At 33.8% G+C, this 25,344-nt stretch overlaps 1 protein-coding gene across 3 annotated transcripts in view; it reads right to left on the bottom strand.

The window, feature by feature from the left end:
- Window positions 1-3,667: 3,667 nt before the first annotated feature.
- LOC140045136 (dynamin-like GTPase OPA1, mitochondrial) overlaps window positions 3,668-25,344 on the bottom strand; it is a 55,814-nt gene continuing 34,137 nt past the window's right edge. For 2 of the 3 annotated variants that reach the window (XM_072089895.1, XM_072089897.1), the window contains one exon: window positions 3,668-4,919. In XM_072089895.1, coding sequence (XP_071945996.1) covers window positions 4,855-4,919 — 65 coding nt within the window. In that variant the 3' untranslated portion in view covers window positions 3,668-4,854. Of the gene's footprint in view, window positions 4,920-5,688; window positions 5,761-25,344 lie in introns of those variants that run through there. The other variant, XM_072089896.1, reaches the window with a different exon arrangement.

Genomic DNA, 25,344 nt, shown 5'->3' with positions numbered 1-25,344 from the left:
AATATACTTTCTTTTAACATCAAATCTATCACTCACAGGACGAAAGTTCAATCAATCAAACCATGCAGCTATATGATCAAACATTGATTTTATCTTGTGATCGTCCCATGCGACGACCTTCACACATTTTCAATATGATTTTATTTACAAACATGTAAAAACAAATCACGAACAATATTAATATTGATCATTCGTTCGCACTTAGAGTCGCGTGGCAATATTACTCGGATGAGAACCAGCTCAATTGTCTTAAAGGGGGATTCTGGGTTTAAAATTGCTATTCATTTTAAACCCGGAACCCCCCTTTAAGAGCATAAATAGGCAGCATACTGTAAAACCTCGAAACTATTCTTTTTTCATTAGGACTGAGCTGGATGGGCTTCTTTTTCGAGATTACGGTACTTTTGCAAACTAAAAGAGGGGGGCTTACTTTCGAAATGAATGCTGTAAATGGTGTGAATGGCCGATCGTAGTTTATCCATGGAGGTACTGTATAATTAATAAAATACCTCAGCTCCCTGGTTTGTTAGTAGACCTTAGAAAAACAATTTATCATAAAACTCCATCAAATACACATTGTAGGCAAAGCAATAACACTGAAAAGAAATTTCAATGAAACTAAACAAGAGTGGGCCTATACTAATATTGCTACTATATACGGTACTATGTAATTTCAAAATGTGAAGAGCAAATTCTATGCACAATAAAACCCATTGAAAGGTAGCGTAGGCCTAATTAGTTTTAGAAGTTTAAAGTCCTCCACAAAAACACGGCAATTACCGGTGTGGATCATGTTGGAGAAATGCATACACAATAAAAATTAGAACAATAGGGTCTAACAGCTACAACTGAGTAAGGGTCCAAATAGTTCCGGAACTAATCAATTCAATGCAGAGAACGGATAATAAAAAATAAAATTAATCAATTTGTTTGTACAAAGGTCATCTGGATGTTCCGATATGGAATTACCAGTATATCTATATTATTTCATTACAAGGCCGTAAGCGATCATCGGTGACGTTTTATGACTCCAACTCGATCTAAAAAGTATATTTTTTATGACACCCATTTCTGCTCAAACAAAAAAATAACCTTATATATATACACGGTGCATTCTTGGCGGCAAAAACAGGGCCAAGTGGTAAGCCACTGTTATAAATTATTGTGTGCTTACATATTCGGCGTAATAGCGAAACTATCACGACGTCGATTTAGTTGCGAGTAGTCGTGCGCATGTCACGTATGTTATCGAACAGTTTTTTACTAATTATAGTGCATCAATCTGATTGGTCTAAAGTTGACAAACGAGACGGAGTAAATAAACCACCGGACGTGCCTGTCGTCTGGTTGACATAGGCTAGGTCACGTACATACGAATTTTGAGTAGGTTCGGTAACCAAATTAATATCTAATATTAGCTAGTCCTGGGAAGGGCTAAAAAAAACACAACCCCATAAGCTGGTGTATAAGAGAACGCTTTTATGTTAAAATTCATCTCTAAGATTGAAAGCGAATTTACTGTTTTCTGTAGTGGCTAATATTACATAGGTAGGCTACATATGTCTATTATAGACCTGATCCAAAAATACAGTGGTCATTCATGGCGTTTAAAACTTTCACATAGTAATTTCTATAGATTAATATAAAATTTATTGTTGCCCCCATGTTTCATTTTCTATTCAATTTAATTTAATTATTGATAATGAAACCTGTAGCATAACACTGAGATGGGACAAATCACAAGATGGGCTAGTGGGACACCAGGACGAGCCACAACCAAGACTGGTGACAATTCATAAAATGGCTAGTGGGACACCAGGACGAGCCACAACCAAGACTGGTGACAATTTACAAAGTGGGCTAGTTGGACACCAGGACGAGCCACAACCAAGACTGGTGACAATTTACAAAGTGGGCTAGTTGGACACCACGACGAGCCACAACCAAGACTGGTGACAATTCATAAAATGGCTAGTGGGACATCAGGACAAGCCACAACCAAGACTGGTGACAAGTCACAAAGTGGGCTAGTTGGACACCAGGACGAGCCACAACCAAGACTGGTGACAATTCATAGGATGGATTAGTGGGAAACCAGGACAAGCCCCAACCAAGACTGGTGACAATTCACAAGATGGGCTATGTGGGAAACCAGGACGAGCCACAACCAAGACTGGTGACAATTCATAAGATGGGTTAGTGGGACACCAGGACGAGCCACAACCAAGACTGGTGATAATTCATAAGATGGGTTAGTGGGACACCAGGACGAGCCACAACCAAGACTGGTGACATTTCACAAGATGGGCTAGCGGGACAACAGAACGAGCCACAACCAAGACTGGTGACAATTCATAAGATGGGTTAGTGGGAAACCAGGACGAGCCACAACCAAGACTGGTGACAATTCACGAAGTGGGCTAGTTGGACACCAGGACGAGCCACAATCAAGAGTGGTTACAATTCATAAACTGGCTAGTGGGACACCAGGACGAGCCACAACCAAGACTGATGACAATTCACAAAGTGGGCTAGTTGGACACCAGGACGAGCCACAACCAAGACTGTTGAAAATTCACAAAGTGGGCTAGTGGGACACCAGGACGAGCCACAACCAAGACTGATGACAATTCACAAAGTGGGCTAGTGGGAAACCAGGACGAGCCACAACCAAGACTGGTGACAATTCACAAGATGGGCTAGTTGGACACCAGGACGAGCCACAACCAAGACTGGTGACAATTCACAAGATGGGCTAGTTGGACACCAGGACGAGCCACAACCAAGAGTGGTGACAATTCACAAGATGGGCTAGTGGGACAACAGAACGAGCCACAACCAAGACTGATGACAATTCACAAAGTGGGCTAGTTGGACACCAGGATGAGCCACAACCAAGACTGTTGAAAATTCATAAGATGGGCTAGTGGGACAACAGAACGAGCCACAACCAAGACTGGTGACATTTCACACGATGGGCTAGCGGGACAAAAGAACGAGCCACAACCAAGACTGGTGACAATTCACAAGATGGGCTAGTTGGACACCAGGACGAGCCACAACCAAGACTGTTGAAAATTCATAAGATGGGCTAGTGGGACAACAGAACGAGCCATAACCAAGACTGGTGACATTTCACAAGATGGGCTAGCGGGACAACAGAACGAGCCACAACCAAGACTGTTGACAATTCATAAGATGGGCTAGCGGGACAACAGAACGAGCCACAACCAAGACTGGTGACAATTCACAAGATGGGCTAGTGGGACAGCAGAACGAGCCACAACCAAGACTGGTGACAATTCACAAGATGGGCTAGTGGGACACCAGGACGAGCCACAACCAAGACTGGTGACAATTCACAAGATGGGCTAGTGGGACACCAGGACGAGCCACAACCAAGACTGGTGACAATTCACAAGATGGGCTAGTGGGTCAGCAGAACGAGCCACAACCAAGACTGGTGACAATTCACAAAGTGGGCTAGTTGGACACCAGGAAGAGCCACAACCAAGACTGGTGACAGTTCACAAGATGGGCTAGTGGGACAGCAGAACGAGCCACAACCAAGACTGGTGACAATTGGCTAGTGGGCAACTATTATTAAAATATTAAATGAAGTCAGATAATAAAGAGAAGAAATGCAATTTCAGAAACTGTATATTTATTTTCAGATGCAACATTTCAAGCAATGTGTTACACTATGAATAATGCTTTTAAAATTATTACTATTTGCATATTTTTAAATGATGCTATGAATAAATTATTTTACGCTCCCTGGTTGGTGTACACGTACCATACAATAGTATTTATACAAAAAAAAAATTACATCATCTTAATAATTTTACTCTTGTTTTTCCCGGGTATCTTTTTTGGGACACCCCTATTCAGGGGGCATCCTTTTCAAGAGGACAATTTTCTGTCAAATGAACAAGGGAGAGTATGTATTTTAATCACTATTCAAGGGAAATCTCTGTTAAGGTGACACTTTCTTAGGATCCAGTGGTGTCTCCTTAATAGGAGTTCTACTGTAATACCACACAATACATTAATATCCTTTGTTTTTTCAAGAGTGAGACAGGTGGGGCTTTTCATGGTATAGTCAGAGAGGAGAGTTGGGTGTCTAATGGGTAAGGGTGGGTGGCATATGGGTTATAGGAATCAAAGGAGTGGAAAAAAAAAACATTTTTAATTTTATGGTCATTTTTTTCTTTGTTGTTTACAATTATAGAATATTTAGTTCTGATAAAAACTATTTTAAAAATAGTTTGAGAGTTTTAAAATGTATGCTAAAAGAAGACCTTGTTGTAGCACTATTGTATAAGTTTGGGTAAAATGAATTCCTTCCATTTTAATTCCACATTCATACAATTTTTTTATCTTAAAATGCAATTTATTTTCTCTTTACCAGTAAAGACAAATATTCAATCCCAAAAGCAAACATTTTAATAACTGCTTAAAAATTTCATTTGTTTTCATAATTATAAAAAAAACTATTAAATAGCTTTATATATATTTAAATACTATTAATCCCAATTTTTCATTTGTGTACCCCTGGTACCATAATGGGGAGTGCTCATCATCAATCTTTTAACAAATCAATGTCACAGCTGTACTTTATTGGAACATACCATTCACACAAATAGGGTAGTCTCATTCAAGTACAGCATTATAATTGTGAAAACTACTCCAAAACACACCTGTAACTTTCTCTAGAAACTTCCTAATTATACAAATTCTTTGTTTTTATTTCCTTTTCTTGGTTGCTTCCTTTTATTTACAATATCCCATGTTCTTTTTTTTCCACCTTGTTACTATCATTAACTTTTCACGCAAAATCCTGTTCTCATCACCTTATTTCTCTTTGTTAAGAGCGGCTATAAAGTCCTCTAATTTCTCCTGAATTCTCCGAACTCTCTCTGTAAAAAAAAAAAAATTATAGAAAAAATCAAGCATGTTTTACTAATTTATTTATTTAGAATTTAACACATACGAAAAATAAAATTCTCCTTAAGAAATTGTTTGCAAAAAGTTTGTTGTCCCGGATGTCCGTCTATGCCCTGTTAACATCAATGCACCAACACTCCACCAGTACAAAAAATAAGTCTTTAAAATTTCAGAGTTCATGCACCTTTTCCCACCTCCACCCACATACATTTGTAGGTCTTTTTAACCCATAAGCATACATCTATTGTTGTACAATATAATTTAATAGACAGTTTTCCCAAAGCAATAAGTACTAACATATGTAAACGACATAGTTCGCAGCATGTGCTTGTCGCGACACCCTGTGTTTGCTTACATGGCATGTGAAAATGAATCAAGCACATTATCGTGTACATGACATGTTGAACATTTCCAACACAACGTGTTTAAGGAATGCATTACTAATTTTTGAAAACTTCATTTGAAGGTGACACATATTTATTTGGATTTGATAAGTAGAATGACGAGTTAAAGGTAGACACATCAGAATGAAAATCATGTTTGCGAGCTATAAATAACGAAACAAACAAAAAAGTCATAATACAATAGTTTAGATAAAAATTAGTATCAAAATAAGATTTCAGTCATAATACAATAGTTTAATATAGATTATTATTAAAATAAGACATTTATACTTATTTCCACAAGTATTGCAAAAATTAAAAAATGTAAAACACATTTTTACAATATGTTTGGTGACAGTTTTTTTTCTCCTAAATTGGTAACACGTTTTTTTTACACTATATTATTTCTCCTGAATTCTCCGAACTCTCTCTGTAAAAAAAAAAAAAAAATCATAGAAAAAAATCAAGCATGTTTTACTAATTTATTTATTTAGAATTTAACACATACGAAAAATAAAATTCTCCTTAAGAAATTGTTGAGCTTTTTTTCACTTTCATTCTTTTTTTATCTATATTTTTTTATTTATAAATAATAATAAACGTAATTGAAACCAAGCAAATAATTTAAATAAAATTTCCAAATAAATATAGGAAATAAATTTAGGTTAAATAAGGAAATTAAAATAAGAATAATTCATTATTTGAATGCCCTGCATTAATTAATTATCCCCACTCAGTCAATACACTTAAGTTGAAACTTGACAGCTATTTAGGACTGGATTTGGAAGATAGAGAGTAGTCTAAACTTATTTCATTTAAGTGTAGGCGTTAAGGGAAATTAAGCATTTAATGTTCTTTATTTTTCAAATAGTCATACAGGCTAAGGGGTTAAATAAGTTCATTAACAATTTTCACATGATTACTTATCCCTTTACAGTCTAACGATTTAATAATAAAAACTGGGTTGTAAATGTCAAAGGTCAATGCACCCCTGTTCAATTGTCTGAAAATACCAATTTTTTGGGACTAATTAGACAGAATTGGAGCCACACGCCAAACAAGCTGATAAAAAGCGAGGACACATCGATCAGACCTTGCCAGGTGGTATCAACACTAATTAATCTCATACAACGTGACTCAGAGAGCAAAAACGTTTCTTGTATTAGGTCCCATCTATTATTCTAAATCAAGAATAACTAAATTGCTTGCTACCAATCAAAGGGGTCTGGGTTCAAGTCCTGTTAGTGTCAGCCTTTTTCTAATACTAAGTGATTCAGAGAGAAAAAACGTTTGTTATATTAGGTCCCATCTATTATTCTAATAAAAAATAACGAAATTGCTTGCTACCAATCAAATGGGTCTGGATTCAAGACCTGTTAGTGTCAGCATTTTTTCTAATGACAATTTACAACTCCACTCTCAATTACACTTGTAAATAAGACTTTGTTTAAGTAGAGCATCTTGCGTACTTTGTTTGTCTTGTGAACAGGATTGGCACCTTAAGCGTGGTTCCCACTAGCGACGCAACACAAGGACGTAACGCAATGCAAGTGAATTGACCAATCACAAGCGATGGCTTATTCGCTTGTGATTGCTAACTGTCTCTAACTTCGCTTGTCATTGGTTAAAACGCTTGCGTTGCGTTTACGTCCTTGCGTTACGTTCTAGTGGGAACCACGCTTTAGTGAATGAATTCTCCTTGGCAATTTGCCTAAATGTATTTTAGAAAAAAAAAATCTATTGTTTAGGCTAAATTATAAGAATTTTGTTTTGGATGTGGGGTTTAAATATTCATTCATTTATCTATATTTCAAACTTCATATCCATAGAGGGAAGAAAGATGAGGGGGAGGGGGGATTTTAAATTGTCGGCCAGTTGTCCAAGAGTTATTTTTGGATGATCGTAAATGTTCATCTGGTTTGTAATTACCAATGTGTATAAAATTCTTTATATCAAACAAATGGTAAAAATTATGAAAACAGATGGTAAAAACATTAATGAAGTTGAAAGTGAGAGAGATGATCCATCACTTTGTGCGAGCAAAACCCCAAAAGTAATAAATATAAAGAAAAAATTCTTATGACCTCTTAAAATCAGAGCTTTTTGTTTTTTTTTTTTTTTTATCAGAAAATGCAACTGGAGGAGAAGAAGAGGGTGGTGCTTATTGAGTGCTTTAAAAACAGATATGCGCCATTGCTACTTACTTGCTATTTACCTATAAACACAAAAAAAATTATCTTATAATGTTAGGATATAATATGTAAGTAAGGTTAAACACGGTCAGATCATTGTAATCTTGTTAACTATATGCTTTGTAGAATAATTGCTTGTAATATGTACTAAGAAGTTAAGCTTCGGCACACCAATTCTTACCACCTATTATTAGGGTGTATGACCTAATCGACTTAACCTGAATAAAATTCACCCTAATTTGTTAAAGTCTCGTTAAAACAGACAATGAGTTTAGAAAATTATTTTAAAATGAATTCAGTCTGGGAGTTTATAGTATCATAAATGACCTGATCATTTTTTAAATAGTTGTTGGAATTAGTTAATTAATTCACAACAATATCAATTTGTAATTTGTATTTTATTAAGATCATTAAAGTTGTACATTATAAATAAGATGTTACCTTTATAACACATTCCACCATTAGACAAAAAATATATATATAAAAGGCCCAGTGGTCTAACGGTTAGGACATCTGCATATCAAGCAGAAGTTCCGGGTTCGAATCTCAGTTGGAGGGACTTTTGCTCATTTTCACAGATTTCCTCATCTTTATCGTTTCAAATTAATTAATTCAATTTCAGTATATCACCGGGCGGTTTGAATTAATGTGTGTAAATATATATTTATACATACCTGTTTAATCATCATCCACTCTCCCTACCGATTTTCAGGAGGAAGAGGGAGGGAAATATTTTTTTTTAACAAAATAAAAACCATAACATTCGATTATGACAAGTGTACAAGAACAATTTTATTGCATTAAATGGTTTTCTTGAAGTTGAAAATGAGTAATTCATTTTTTCATGTTTTAAAGTGTGGTGTCAGTTTATTTTAAAATGGTAGCATAAATCAACGTGACCTATTAAAATATGACCTATTAAAATGTAATACTTTAAGAAAGAGAGAGAGAGGGGGGAGGGTGGACCCTTCCTCAACTGAAATTTATTCAGAGGTTGGTAATTAACAAGTATATTTTTACCTCGAACAACCTATTTTACAATTTAACAGAAAATAAAATAACAAGTTCCATCATGAGTTCACAACAACATATTTTACAATTTCATACAAAATATAATGACCTAAAATTTTGTTACAATGACACCTGGAATGTAAACGGATGACACACCAGTCAATCATTATAATACATTCCAAAAATAAGAAACAAAACTCTTCTTGAACTGAAGCAATTCCGGAATGTAATACATCTCAATGAAGAAAAAATCCTGAATATGCAACAAAAGCAGAACTCTTCTAAAGCAGTTCTAGAACGACAAAAACAAAGTAAAAACGTTGTTTTGGCAGATTCCACAGGCTTCTCTATAAATTTCCAAAACACACCTGGGATAAAGGAGATGAACTCTTGACAATGAACAACGTATCATTTGGCTCATTGTGATTGCGAGTGTTGTGTGTGTGCTTCATGATGATTTACCTTTCAAACTAGTTTTTCAACCATCAATTTTGTTTGACACAACAGTTTCAGAAAAATATATTAATTTTCTATTTAGGAGGAAACATTATCAGGTTTGTTCAAATTTAATATTTGAGATACTGTATGCAAAATCTGTCAATTCGTATATTGATAATTATTCAATGTATCATTTAAATCGTTTAGGAATTATATATCTTGTCTTTTGTACCATTTCTCCATAATATGGAAAAAAGGGTACAAAAGGGTACATATTATGTATTCATCTATTACCGATATTCTATCAGTATCTGATGATGACCTATGGTCGAAAGTACTAGTGCAATAAATATTTTATTTGGAGACAGAAACAAGAACATTGTCTGTTTTATTTTTATACTATGATCTTGCCTATGCAGCTAATATTTCTTTCTTGATAATTATTAGTTATTCCTTAAAAATAAATTGGTTAAATAAAAAAATTACACACAATACAATACAGTTAAAACATGATCAAATAAAAAAAAAAACCACACACACCAAAAGGGCACACAAAATGTACAGTAGTAGTATGATTAAAACAAGGAGCAAAATAGAGTAGTACAAGAAAAGGAATTCTAGGCGCTATTTGAGATGAAGGGCATCAGTGAATACCTACTACAGGTCTATCTTTCTTCAAACTGCCATAGGCAGGTACCCCAAAAAAGATAGCAATAATAATATTTATATATATATATACCATGAAAACTAAAATAACAAAAAAAAAAAGAGACTCTGAATATGTCTTTTATCAACACCAGAAATAAAAGATAGAAATGTGCAAGCACAAAACAAAGAATGAAGTATGGCACGCTTTGGTCAAGTATTTAGAAGTGGTCTCAACGACTCAATGAAATTGTAGGTATACCCTAAAGCTGGCGTGTACCCTATCATGAAATAACACTCAACTGAGCATGTACAAAGGCCTAGGATTAAATCCCTGACAGTGTTTGTACGTTTATAATAATTTTTACAAACTCTGTGGGGTAAAACAGCGACTTAAATGGATCCAGTTACGAAGGGGATAATATCAATTTACTCCATAAGTACCAATCCTTATCCAATAGCTATTTACTTTCACCTAATTAACTCTCAATCAGAATTAATATCATGTTTTTTTACAGATTATCAACATTTTTATGGTAAATGGATGTTGAGAAGCGGAATAATTTCAGAATGAGGCACTGTTTTTACGACAAAACAACCGATTAAAAATTAGCAAGATTGACAGCGAAATAAAGTCACCTGCTAAATATGGAATCAATCTATTTTGTTTTACGATTAAATTAAATGAATTACAATAGTACATAAATATAATAAAGAAAATGATTAGGAAATCCTTTGTATTGATAATATGATCTACATTTTAAAATCTTCTGGTAATAAAGCCAAGTAAATCACCTTTTTTTTGCATATTTTTTTTCATACTTAAAGATGTATATTGTTCTCCAAAAACATGAAAATTAATATAATCAAGATTTCTTTTTTAATACGAAATAAGAAATTTTAACCCAAACCCAAACAAATGTAATGAGGTCACATAGAAAGACATAATTAAACGGTTGAAATTAGTTTTTTTGCTTTAAATTATAGCTTTTTCAGAGGGCGTGTGGCGCAGTGTGTTGGACGTTGGACTACCGATCGTCAGACCTAGGTTCGAATCAAACTCTCGCCGCATTGCTTGTATCCGTAGGCAAGATACTTTACTTACGTTTGCCTCTCTCCACCCAGGTGTATAAATGGGTACCCGGTTAGATCAAGACACAACTTTGCACTCGTTACTGGCTGCATTATGGGAGTATGTTTCCATACGTGTTTGATCCAACAAAAATACTAGGGTAATAATGCTTGTAAAGTGCCTTTGAGCATGATTACTCATGAAAAGGGCGCTATATAAATGTTGTATTATTATAACTATTATAACACATTTTTGGTCAAAGTGAATAACTATTATTGATCGATATTAAAAACAGTTTAAAAAGTTGTCAGGGTGAAAATAATATTTTCTTAATGTTTACAAATTTTTTAATAATGTTAATGTTTGTTAATGTTAATTATGTAAAAAATAATGTTTTTTATTTCAATGTTTCTTTATTCTTTTGTATTTTTGCTGATTATCATTATAGTTTTATCAATGATTGACTGAGGTTTTAAAATTGTCTGCAATATAATTATAAATTAAAAGGGTTCACAAATCCAACCAATCACAAGCAAGAGTTTAAATTATCCATCGTTTTTGATTGGTCAAAATTCCAGACTTTTATAATGATGTAATACTTTTTTATTTTTTTAACATTTCATCTACATCTTGTTAACCAACAAACACATGACCTGCTCTAGTGGTACTACTCGGCACATACACATGCCCTTGATACAGAAAGTACAAACACCCGCCCAGTAATCAGATTTTCATAAACAAATAAACTATGTTATTTTCTCAGCCACCAGAGAATATATATATTTAACAAACAATTTATAAAGTAAAGGAAAGATTAAGTTAAGACAAGCATGGCTTAATACCTCAACAAAGAGTAAGCCATGTGCTGTGTTCCTCCCATGTACACCCCTGAGCAAAACCCTGGGTAACTAGCACTATGTAAGCCTTCAATACCGTCATCCCTCAGGAGTATCTAGATGCCATTGGAAAGGTCATTCGGATAAAAGCGGCACCTAATTCTTTTTAGACAACGTTTACATTATTAACAATTAGTAGAACTGTTAGCATTAATACTGTTGTTACATAGATTAGGAAATCCAAGGTCCATTTCCAAATCAGAGTTTTAAATTTCACTTAATAAGTTAATAGTCTTCAATAATGTTCTCAATGTAATAGTAATTGTTTATGGGGCAGTTTCTGCTGCATATCTTAAAAAATTCTATTAAGGGGAAGCTGTTCTAGAACCAAACAGTGTCCCATTAAAAGAGGTTCTCTGAATAGGGAGTTTTTCTGAAAGTTTTTTTTTCTCTATATAGGTAGTGTTAGAACATAATAGGTCCAGTTCTGTTGTTCATTTTATAGCAAACTGTACCCTTAGGACAAGGAGGGGATCTACCGTGTACTATAAAATATACCTGAAATAAAACCCTGGCTTGAAACGTGATGATCTCGTTAAAAAAGCTCCTTTTTTACCCACAATGCCTTTTGTGAGTCAGAAATGGGGATGAATCGAAAATAAACTTCTTGATCAACATGATTTATGGTTATTTATTATTTTACAAAATTACAGTAGACTTTTGAAATTAAAACCAACTATATTTAGAGATAAATACAGTAAAAATTGAGTTAAATACAAATGTCCATCATGTATTTTATCTTATTATATTTTAAAATTAAGTACCATATTTGAAATGCACAAATGTACAATATGAGCATAGGAAGTTGATACAGTATTTTAACAAATTAAACAGAGATAAAGAGGTAAACAACAGAAACTCATAATTTCCAGGGTAACTATATAATAATAATAATATTATTATAATTTTAACACTTTCAACTTTCGACCGAGTTCTCATCGGTTCCCATGGCTGACCTTCGGAAGAGCGTGGTCTGTTTTCTACGATAGCTTTTGCGGTATACTTCAGTATTTTTTCCACATTTCATCGTGACCTTAGTGCTATTGTGTTACAATACAGGTGAGGTATCATTATCTATATAACCACTTTGTCAGGAAACACTGGCTTTTCCACAGGTCGTAGGTCAAAGGTGTATTATCATAATAATAACCAGTTATGATTTTAACATTCTCATAAAAAAAATAAAAAATAGGGAGGCCTGTCCATTTTCCAGTTTCAATTAAGTTTAACTTTTCTTTATCCATGAAGGACCAGGTGTGCAAATCAACACAGCTTGTTGGAAGTCAAATCTGGCATAACTTACGGTACAACAAAATATATCACGTAAAAATAAGTTTTTACATACAAATTGTTGTTCATTTAATCAATCAATCAACATATATTTGGACTATTTAAATATTACATAAGGTAACTTTGTTATAAAACATATCAGTCAGGATCATGTCAAGAAGTACAATAGTATTTGTCATGAGATCACCCTATAGACAAACAAAGTATAATATTTAAAAAAAATAGTACTAAAAAAATCAAATAAGTAAATAAATGGTTACCATTATAACAAATGTACGATTGATTGAATAAAGTTCACATATAGTTAATTAAATAAATAAATAAAATAATCCAAACAATCAAAACTAAACCCAAAATCCGCCGTGAATACTGCCACCACACTGACTAGGTCCGTGATAATCAACATGATGATTGTGGGAGCTCATAACGATGAAGAACAAGAACAAATAAAAAATGTTCTAAATAAATAAATAAAAATAAGTACAGCACAATTTACAGAGAATGTGTAAGAGAAGATCACAGTCTATCAGTTTGTATAAAGAAATATAATGCCATTTCATAGATGTTCATTATGAAAAGAGAAAATAAAAATGTACAAATGTTTAGACTTTTATGTTTTTTTGTTTTCATTTTATTGCCTACTATAAAGCTTACATTAGGTTCAATGATGATCACATCAAGTTTTTTTGGAATTGAAGGGGAAAAAGGACATCATACTCTGTACTACAGGTATTCAACTTATCTACCAGATTTAAAATGTCAAATTTGCACTCAAAATAATAATTAGCATTACTAAAAAATTACCGACACAGATTTCAAATTCTTGAATAGAAATAAACAAGATAGGAATGGAATTTAAAGTAAAAAGGTAATCAGTTTTGGAAGGATTACCTCTTATAATCTACTTGGGATATATTGCTAAACAAGTTGAGGATTAACCAATCCCCTATACCTACTTACAATCGGAAGTTCTTTTTATCGCTGCTATGTCTGTCTCATGTGAATTCATCGCTGCTATGTCTGTCTCATGTGAACATACTATTAGTAAACTTATTCTTAGGTTAAAGTTTACCAGAAGGCCATAATTTGGATTTACTTCTCTGATTAAGTGAATGTTTCTTAATGGCTAAATGCTCTCTCAAACTCTACTTGAAACTCACAATACTACTGTAAGTTTGGACAAAAGTGATTTTGGATATCATCCTTTTTTAAACTACTGTAGTATGTGCCGCAAAAGATTTTCTTTTTCTATTCTTTGAAAAAGTCTAAGTCAGCAGGTGGCGCTTGCGGGTGCCTTCCTATGGTAAGTTTTACTGGACAGGCTGTGGTCGGTAAAATCAACCATTGTCTTGGTTAATTTAACTCTGAGGGAATTGAGGCAGCGTTTAGATCAGTGGCATAATGGCTTTGCAAGCTCACTGGCTAAACCCATGAGCCCAGAGCTTACTGGGTCCAGAGCATGAGCAGTCCAATGCATCTACCTGCATTGGAGGGCCCTTAGGAGTGTTAGTTAACTTGACGAACTCCAACTTAAGCCTTTCACATGGCATGCACGCCAACTTTCTAAAGATCTCAAGAGTTGTTCCTAAAATTAAAACATTATCGTTTCAATCACGAGAATCTTTCTTCCTTCCTTGTTCCTTTAGGAATTTCCCTTAAAAAATATATTATGGTGTGATGTATGCCCTAATGATAGGACACAATACTAGTGCTAATCAGTGGCGTAACATAGGCTTGAGGTCCCTGGTTATTATATATTATTTATTAACACTATGATCAACCTTTATTTGGTAGACACCCATGATTTGTAGTTGTCACTTTAATAATAGGAATTTGTTGAGTATACCTTTCCCTCAAAATGGAGGACATATTAGATTTCACTTGTATACTTTAACCTGGTTTACTCATGAACTCCTAAAAACCGCATTTCCCAAAAACCTGCAAATTCTTCCAACATTAATTATATGCATAGTTCCAGGAAAACCAGCATTTCAGGAAAACCAGCATTTCTGGGAAACCAGGCCTTTATTTCTAGTAATAAGTACAGACTAGTCTGGGATTTATCAATTGTGCTGTAAATGATGTTGTAAAGCGCAGAAATAAACATTTATATTAATAAATCAAATTTTTACATTGACTTTATTTTTAGACTGCCATTGACATTTAACCGGTTATTGACAATTTTTCCTGTTTCTGCTGTCAAGAAATTGTGGATAATTTATTCACACTTAATAATCGTTATTTTGTTTGCTGCAGAAACAAGACAAATGTGTATTTATTTTCTAAACCAATTTGTTTAATCTAATGGAATGATTTAAAAAAAAAAATTATGTAATAATATTTGCTTTGAATTTAAACTTAGTATAACACTGACTCCAAATATTTATTTATTTATTTATTTATTACCATCTTTACTGAGGGTAGCCTATCCAGTTCCAATAGAACTGATCATTTAGGGCCCTCGATAAAACATACATACAGTACAACACATACAATATTAAATATTCAAATGACATAATATAGGCCTATAAATTTACATTGATTATATAAAATTCATATAGAAGTTAAAATCGTTGACAGATAAAAATATATATACATACTGTAGTACAAACAATATTAACTGGAAATAAATTCTTTAAGTTCACGTTTAAAGGAAATAATATTTTCAGATTGTCGAATGATTTTAGGAATCATATTAAAATACATAGGCGCTTTATAACTGAAACATTGTTTAAAAATCTCTAATGAAGGTCAAGGAATAATATAATTACAATTAATCGGAGGCAAGCCATGATTCAATGCTTTGGTTATAGGTCGTGTTCGTACGGTGGTTAAAATAAGCGCTTAATTTCACCCATGCCTCGGGTTATAAATTGAGCGTTGTTCGTACTTGAAATATTTAACCGCTTAAATGCTTAATCGACGAATCACAAACTGGAAATTACGTTTTAAGGTCAGTTGTCTTTACAACCTACGACCCCATTTTCGCACGCTAGTTTCGTGTTATATATTTTTTACACGCGATCTTTCTTTACAATAACAATTACTTGCTACCTTTTACACTGCTTATCCTTGCGACAAACCTTATGCCTCTTAACGCCGATAATCCTGTCGAAATATGCCTTCTCCTGACGACCATTATTTTACTCATTGACGAAGAATTTGAGCCCAATGTTACACGACGGAAACACCACCGACCAGCTAGGCCTACTACTATACTAAGCGGTCTACACCAACAAGGAAAGCACCAGCTGACGATCGCTCTCGAAGTGTGTATGGAAGAGCTTCGTAGGAGAAATGACGGACCTAGGCAGCGAACGTTTGTCAAAATTCGACACATTGCCTCTATCGGAGATTTATTAATCCTCGAAGGCCGAGTATAATTGGATTATCGCTGAAATAACCTGCAAATTTGGTGAACATTTTGCCTCGAATTTTTTGTAGCCTGAGGCAAAAGTTAATTGGATCACGCAAACGGAAATCGGGAATAAGCTGGTATTTTCAACCCCTACAAACAGGCCCATATTGAAAAAAAAAAAACGGGAAAAAAAAGTAAATTTGCTACTTAATATAAAGTTCAGATATTGATCTGCTATTCCAGGTTTGATAAATCTGATCTTTTTGTTTTCTGTTACTTTGTGTGTGTCCGTAATCCTCTACTTCAGGTTTCATTATTTAACATGGATAAATAAAAAATAAAGTATTAAATCTGCTAGAGGGATCTTAATATAACATCCATCAAAAACATTAATAATGGACATCTGGAAAACAAACTAATGAACAAACTAATAAAAACATCTTGTGTTTTCTTCCGAACAATTAATTGTAAGTATATAAATGATTTTACTGTTAATATTAAAGTTTTAAGCTTCCTGCTACACAAAAGCATAAAACAAACATGTCTTATACTAAACAAAAGGGGGACCAATGCGCACCTCCTAAATGGTCTAGGTGTGGGTCAAAACCATAGGGGGTACAATGCGCACAATAGAAATGAGGTAATACATTAAGATATACACTATAGAGTAATAAAATAAGCTATATTGAAGACAATGAAAACTAAACATAATTAGGACAGAAGATGATGAGAGGGGGTAATTTGTCTTGAGGGAAGTTATTGATTACTAATTGTTAGAATTTCATGAGTGATTTAATGACTTTAATATAAAGCTGGTGTAATCGTGTGGTTTCTATTATCAAAATGAAATCAAAGTGCAATATCTTAAATGATCGATAAAGCACCAGATTGAAATAACAAACAGCACCATTACTTGTTCTTGTCGCCAACCATTTAATTTAAATGTTTCAAATTAAATTATACTTTTTTTAATGTTTTATATAATACAGTATATTCTTCACAGGCACAGAATAAATTTTAAACTGCCTGGTGATATACTGAAATTTAATTAATATGAAATGATAAAGGTGAGGAAATCTGTGAGAATGAGAAAAAGTCGTCCCAACCTTGACTCGACCACGGAACCTTCTGCCTGATATGCGAATGCGTCCTAAGCATTAGACGACTGGGATTGTTCAAATTCGATTGGGTAGCGACTCTTTAACACTTTTGGCGTGGTATCGCGGAACAGCACTAATATTTTGATAAAAATCATTATAGGCCTATTTTTTTCAGGGGTTAAATTATTCTCGTTTCATGTTTTTGTTTTGTAAGTGTTCAAGGGTCTCACGTTGTCAGCTTTTGCTGTTTGAGTCATCCTTAGTAAACAAAGATTAAAAGAAAAAATAAGGCCAGGGGCGCCACAAACCATAGCCATAAAATTGGCTGAGGTTCAAGGTTTTCCTCAAAGAAAAAGTCCATCCCATAATGTAGAACAGGTATTACTTTTAATGGTTGAGAAACAAGGGATTATAAATGGGTGTATCAAGAAAATATAGTTCCATTACTAATCAGAGGGTAGGTAATTGGAAATACTGCTATTTTTAGAGTATCCATTTTATCTAATCAGAATCAGATACAAATTTCCATTATTTAAGAGAATTGGATATGTTTTACAAATGAAGTATATCTGAGGGATTAACTTTATGGCAGATATCTGATAGTTCTTGATAATTAAAGATGTATTGTCCCCAAAAAATGAAAAATTAAAATTAATAAAGAGATTAATAAAGTTTCATAGAGAAAAACAAAACAAAAATGTTTTTACTTATAAAAAGATATAATAAATGGTTAAATTCAACCAAAACCAATGACTTCCATCCATTCAATTTGACCATTTTTTGCTTTAAATTGCAGTTTTTTAAGCTAAATAATTTGTTTTCTATCAATTTTTGGCCAAAGTGAAAAACTATTGTGAAATTAAAATGGCATATTCAACAAAAACATTAAAAACATATATTTGTTTGGTTATCTTTAAGATGTCTGTTTTCTATTCTAGTTCCAGAAAACTCAGATTTCTAGACACTGAATTTTACAGTATAAAGGCCCATTTACACTAGGACGATAACGATCGACGATAAATATATAAGCATGCATTTTGTTTACATAAAACAAAAGAAATTAGAAAGGTTTTTGTTCTAGAACTATAGGATAATCATTTATGCTGTCTTTGATAAAAATGATAATTTTAAAATTCCAATCAAATGACGTCATGAGAAATAAAAACAATAAAATAGTTGTATTGTCATGATATTATTGCTCTTACTAAACATGACGTTATTTGATTGGACGTTTGAAAATATCCTTTTCAGTAAAGACAGCATAGATGGTTGTTCTATAGTTCTAGATTGAAAAGTTTTTATATTTCTTTTGTTTTATGTATTAAAAATGCATATGTGTCTATTTATCGTCGATCGTTATTGTCATGTCATTCATTCATTCATTCATTCTATATTTAGCCTTTAAAAATTGAAATACATTTAAAACAAGGTAACAAAAACAAGACAGGTGGAAATCTAAGGAGGAAAGGATAAGCAAAAGCAATTAAAATCGCTGTAGCTGGCAGGCTTGCTTATCCATCCTTAGACAAATCCTAGTGTAAATGGGCCTTTATAAATGTTAACAACAACCAATGTTATAATATACATTAGTGGACTGTATTGAGATAGGGTGGTATGGGTGCCACATGAGAACATAGACCATGATAATGTCATTGTTGATGGTTAATGAAGCAGGTGAGAGGTCAAGACACCACATGTCATTCAAACACCTCCCCACATCAGGTGACAAATTTGTGTGAAACAATATAGTCTATGCCCATAAAAGGGACATATCTAGTGACATCTTGATTGGAAACAGGTCTGTATCATCAATTAGCATGAAAAATAAATCTAAATCAAGGCTGTTGTTTCCATGAGTATTTTCAGATTTATAAAACAGGTCTTCCTCTAATTAAAAATATTTTATGAAGCAGTGACTCACTTAAGTGAGATATTTCCCTTAAATATAAAGTATTTCACTTTTAACTCAATAAATATTTAAGTATTTCTCTAAATTGTAATGTATTCACTTAGTTAGATTAGATATGAGATTTTAGTGTTTCTCTCAGCCTAAGGGTGATGAGTAAAAAGTTTTAAGTCCTGCTTCTGCTGCGAAATTATTGTTAACCATATGAATAAACTAAACCATATTTCATTGTTGTAGCAGAAGACAGGACACTTGGCTAAAATGGTGATTGGGATTACAGTAATTGTTTAATTGCCTGGGATAAGATAAAATAACATGAATAGACAAAAAAAAAACACAGTTATTTTTACCTCAATGATTGACAGAAACCATGGATACATACAGTATGAAGAAATAATTCAATACATGAAGACAGTTTATTAACATAAACTTAGCATTTTATGCCTGGTGTTAATTTTTTTATATGAAAGCCAAAAATGATATACTGTAGATTGAAATTTATGGGTGGTTCAGTCTTTCAAAATATTTTAGTCATTTAAATTTGACAGTTGAAAATAAAGGCTGAAAAGCATGACTGTGTCCTGAAAAATAAACTTATTACCATGCTGGTGGTGAAAGATATGTTTGCTGCTAAAAATGTATTCAATTTCAAGGTGTAGGCCTACTTGGGACAAAACTAAAGAAGAGGCTATGTTGTTGATTACTGCTATTTTATGTTGCTAGAACCAGGAAGGAGTACAATTCTGCCTTGCTAGAAACAAACCTGCACCTAATCGCATTGGATCTACAAGTTGCTGGCAAAGTCGACCAAGAAAAGACCAATACGAACACTGTCCCTAATTAAGCATATTCAGAAATATTTAGTAAACAGTAGCTTTTGTAAAAAATTTTCACATTTCTCATATTAAAGTTTTGGCAAAAGTTTATATTTTGTTTTGTCAATCATGTTTTTAAATTGTTTCATATGTATTTTATTTTAAGATGGTTAATAGAATAACAATTAAACACACAAATTGTTATTATTAGGTTCACTATGAACTAATATTAGGTCCATGAGTCTAGAGGGGGCTATTCACTTTTATAATAAAATCATGTGCACTTGCCATACTTCTTTCATTATAAAACATAGGTCGTGTTTATACAACACCCTAAATTTGAACACGGCTTAAATTTTTAGCGTGTTGTTCGGACCGAGGTCAACCCACCTTAACGTTTGCTGTTATACTAGAAATCACGATACCGTGTTGTACCGGAAGTTTCATCAACACGCAGTGCATGCTAGGATAAAAGGTCAAATCGTTGATCGCTTGAATTGAATTGTTGGCTGGGTTGTTGTCAACAAATCATCGTCGCCTCCTCGCTGTCCGATGTATTCGCGCGGTTTTTACCATTTTCATTATTGTATTCGTTCACGTTTGCATTGTTGTTTATTTTGTTCTCGGTTCATTTAAATTAATAAAAGTTATTTTAAGGGTTTCATTGTTTCATCTAACACTATGGAAGAAGATGCCATTTTTGCGATGTTATTTTTTATTCTGTTTGGAGTGGGAAACGATAGTCTATAGAGGCCTACTACCACTACGAGTTGGCCCTACCAGGCTAGGCGTAAGACGTGGTAGGAGGATGATTGCTGGCAGCGAAGCAGCAATAAATGGGCCCAATCTTGTTAGACGTCGCATGACATGATTGATATTACGACCTGTTTTAACGAGAGGTCAAAATATACCCTGAGGACACTTCCAACACGGTAACGGCGACCGGGAATCCACCAAATTTTAGGATTCAGCCAAGTAGCCTTTTTTTGCAATTAAAATCTCATTACACGGAATCTCTTTGTTGTTATACAACACACTTCTCGTAGGCGTGTAGAATATGCGTGTAATAGCGTGTTGTATAAACGCGCCCATACAAGCAGCCTGACCAACCACTGATTTTTGGTAGCACAAACTTAGCAAAAATGCAGTCATATATTAAATTTTCAAATAAATGCTTATTTGTCAACAACATCAGGCAATTTCTGCATAATGTAGGCCTACATTTAGGCCTACCTCCTTCATAAAACTGTCTATTACCATGGACAAAATACTTAATTGAATACTCCCAAATTTTAAATAAATTCTCTGTTATGGAATGCTTTCAATTAAAAAATCCAGTTAACATTTCCCCCAGGAAACATAAACCAAAATCCTCTGCTGGAATCATTAATTTCAAGGCATTTTGAATTAATGTGATCCAGAGGGGGATATGATTAGTCAAGTAGGGAGGTCTGAATCGCTTAAGGCTGGCCAGCCACGTGCCTGCATTTCCGAAATACGTGATTAATTAATACAAGGATTATTACCCTGATGATAATAATTGATGGACATAGTCCTTGAACAAGATAATGTATGGTCAAATGAAACCACCCTGCAAAGAAGAGAATCACTTACTAGCCCTGCAAAGAAGAGAGTCACTTACTCGGCCAAAAGGTGTAAAATTCATTAGTAATAATCTATTGAAATTCCATCGGAGAACCAAGATTTTCTGAAAAACTGGGCAATTGGGCCAGCTCAAAGGTGTCTGGTACTGGTTGCCAGAACAAAGATGTCTGGTATTGGTTGCCAGAACAATGTGTCTGGTATTGGGTACTACTAGTACTAGCCTAAAGGTGTCTGGTATTGGGTGCTAGCCCAAATGTGTCTGGTATTGGGTGCTAGCCCAAATGTGTCTGGTATTGGGTGCTAGCCCAAACGTGTCTGGTATTGGGTGCTAGCCCAAATGTGTCTGGTATTGGGTGCTCTAGCCCAAATGTGTCTGGTATTGGGTGCTAGCCCAAATGTGTCTGGTATTAGGTGCTCTAGTCCAAATGTGTCTGGTATTGAAAAAAAACAAGTGATTGAAAGGTTTTATTTTAAGAGGTTCAGTTTCAGTTTTAAATATACTTTTGGAAATATTTATCATTTTTACATCTAGTGTATTATAGGCCTACTAAAATTCTTTTGGAAAATTTATATATAATGATAATTCATTTGAGGTTTTGTATAAAACTATCAAATATACATTATTATGTCACTTAATTAATAAATATAATAAATTAATATTAAAAAGTTCCAATATGGCAAACACATATGTGGTAGATCAATCATGGTATGATGAAATTACAAATAAATAAGCTAAAAATACCTAGGTCGGACTAGGGAGTTGTAAAATGCCACTCCCTGGTCTGATTACAGCATTTAATCACATTTAATTACATTAATTGTAAACACCTCTCTAAGCATTTTATAATTGCTATTCTGGATTGTCCTTGAAAAACACAAAATCCTTGCAAACCCAATTTACCTAACAATTTAATTAGTAATCACAAAACCTAACAGTATGTTTGTTGATAATGCTCTGTAAATTTAACCATTATACTGTGCAGTATCTAGATTCTTATAACCTCTTATAATATTTACTTGTTAATTAACTTTGCTCCCACTTCAAATAGTGAGTGCCTCTACCTTGGCATTATTTCTGGCTAATCTAATTAGCAGGCTATGGCTGGTACAGCCAAAATTTCATAAAATTTGTTTGGTCAAATCAACCAACCACTTTGCTCTACCAAAATTTAAGCGGGAAAACATCCTAAGCTTTGTTCTTGAGTAATTTATCAAAATAAACATAGAGATAGTAAAACTGAATAGGCTAGCTTTACCAATCTAGGTTACCAAACTGACTTAATTGCATTTTAAACTACAGAAGCTTTTAGGGGGAAATAGAGGACGGGGTGGGGAGAACAGAGGACGGGGTGGGGAGAACAGAGGACGGGGTGGGGAGAACAGAGGACGGGGTGGGGAGAACTGAGGACGAGGTGGGGAGAACAGAGGACGGGGTGGGGAGAGAATAGGCAAAGCTAAAATAACATGGTATTTATAGACGATAGAAGACATCTCAACACGTAATAATCATTTAATTTATTTCTTTATCACATCACACAAAGCTTATACAAGCAAATATCTGTTATCTAGACACTTGAAAGTTGGTGACAGAATCAACTTATTGGAGACAAAGTTAAGATAAGAAAGAAGTAAGAAGTGAATAGCATCCCTGCTTTATTAAACAAGCTAAACCTGCCTAAACTTAAATGTTGCAATAACTTTCTCACATTGTCATAACACAAGTTGATACCTAATGTCCAATTGTTTGTCCCAGAAAATAAGGAGGGCCTAGAAGATAGGGAGGCATGAACTAGAAAATAGGGAGAGACAGGACCAAAAAAAAAAGATGGGGAGACATGACCTAGAAAAGAGGGAGACAGACATAGTACCAGCAAATAGGAAAAGACTGGGCATTGAAACAGCGAGACACAATGCCTTTTAGAGACACAGGGCCTAGAAAATACTGTACGAAAGACAGAGCCTAGAAAATAAGGAGAGATACGGACTATAAAATAGGGAGATCTACGGTAGTGTAACAGAATAGAGATATCCAGGAAGATAAGTGACCAGGGCCTATATCTAGGAGGGACCTAAACAATGGATAGACGGACCTACAGTAGTTTCAAGTGAGAAATTAAATGTTAAGTGTCAACATTAAAAATGCGTAGTCCTAATAAAGGCAGTAGGCTAGAAAAGACAACATACACTAAACTTGTTTTATCAGCTATTTCAATTATAAAAATAAATATGATTTATAAAAAATAACTGAAATAACCAGAAGCTGCAAGAAGATACATGAAGGATCAAAGCACAGGATTGCCACACGAGTTATAATAATATTTTGTTGAGAAGAGAAGGTTTTGACAAAGATGTTTGTACATCATACTAATTGGGCAACTATCTGGGTAGAGTTAAAATTCCTAGGCACCTGTGAAAACACAGTCTTGTTTGAATGCTCCACCGACACGTGCTCCAATGTGATGTGCAGTCCCGTGTGGGGCGTGTTCAATGTCCTGGGGTAGGATGTGACATAAGTAACATAGATATCAAGAAACATTTTGGCATATTTTGAAACATATGATATATATACTCAGCAAAATAAATTGTGCATAATGTATAAATATTGTCACATAATATGACAGGGGTTTTTTTTTAAGGAAAGAACTACAATATTGAATGATTAACACAGCATCTCGGGTATCAAACTTGGGTAACCAAAAATGGTTCATTTTGGTATTCAATTTCAGTTTATGATACTGATTCGATACTCAGGTATGAGTTCACCATGGGACGGTTGACTTTTTTTACAATAATCATTTTGGTAGCTAATACTGTATTAATAGTAAAATAACAAAATAAAAATTTTGAATTTTTTATTTTGCCTTTATTATTTTATGTAAATAAAAATTTCAACTAGGGATGAGTATAAACTTTAGAATTTCACAATAATAATAACATCGTGCTACAAAAACTGTCAATTTTATTTTTAAACATATTCTTATGAAATAATATCACTTTGCACAAAATACTAGCATACATCTCATATAACCCATGTCTGTCATTCTGTTGAAATATAAATCTAACTTCTGTACCACACACACAAATCATTTTGACATATGACAAAAAAAAAAATTGTAATAGAAAAAAATTCTAGGTCAAGAAAGGTTAATGGAAAAATTTGCAATCATATTTGAAGATCAAGTAGAAACAATATTGCAGTAGCCGCTTGTGATGACCAGCATCTGATGTGGAGGAGATTGGTTACATGGGTCACTATGAGGAGAAAGTGACAATTCTTGACCAGTGGGTCAAACGCATAGGTATGAGTTTAATTGATATGGACAGTTGTGGTATGGAAGATTTTAGGTGTAAACAGTATATAGAATGGTGAACTTCAGCTTGAATTAACACCTTTAAATGGATAATGGAAAAAGTAAATGTGAAAATAACCCATATTCACATTTTCAGCAGGAAAATAGGAAGGATGAGAAAATAGAAAGGAAAAAATGAAAACGAAAAGTAAAGAGAAAACAAATGAAGAGAAAAATATAGATGGAAAGTAGAAAATAATATTTAAAAAAAAGTAGTGAAAAGGTAAAAAGTGGAATAGAAAAAAAATGGTAGAAAGGAAGGGAAAAAAGAAGAGGAGACAAAAAAGGAAAAGAGGAAAAGTAGAAATGAGCAAGAAAAAAGGAGGAAATGTAGAA

Source organism: Antedon mediterranea, chromosome 3, assembly GCF_964355755.1.
Source record: "Antedon mediterranea chromosome 3, ecAntMedi1.1, whole genome shotgun sequence".
Classification (NCBI taxonomy): Eukaryota; Metazoa; Echinodermata; class Crinoidea; order Comatulida; family Antedonidae; genus Antedon; species Antedon mediterranea.
This window is presented reverse-complemented; position numbering and strand designations above follow the sequence as displayed.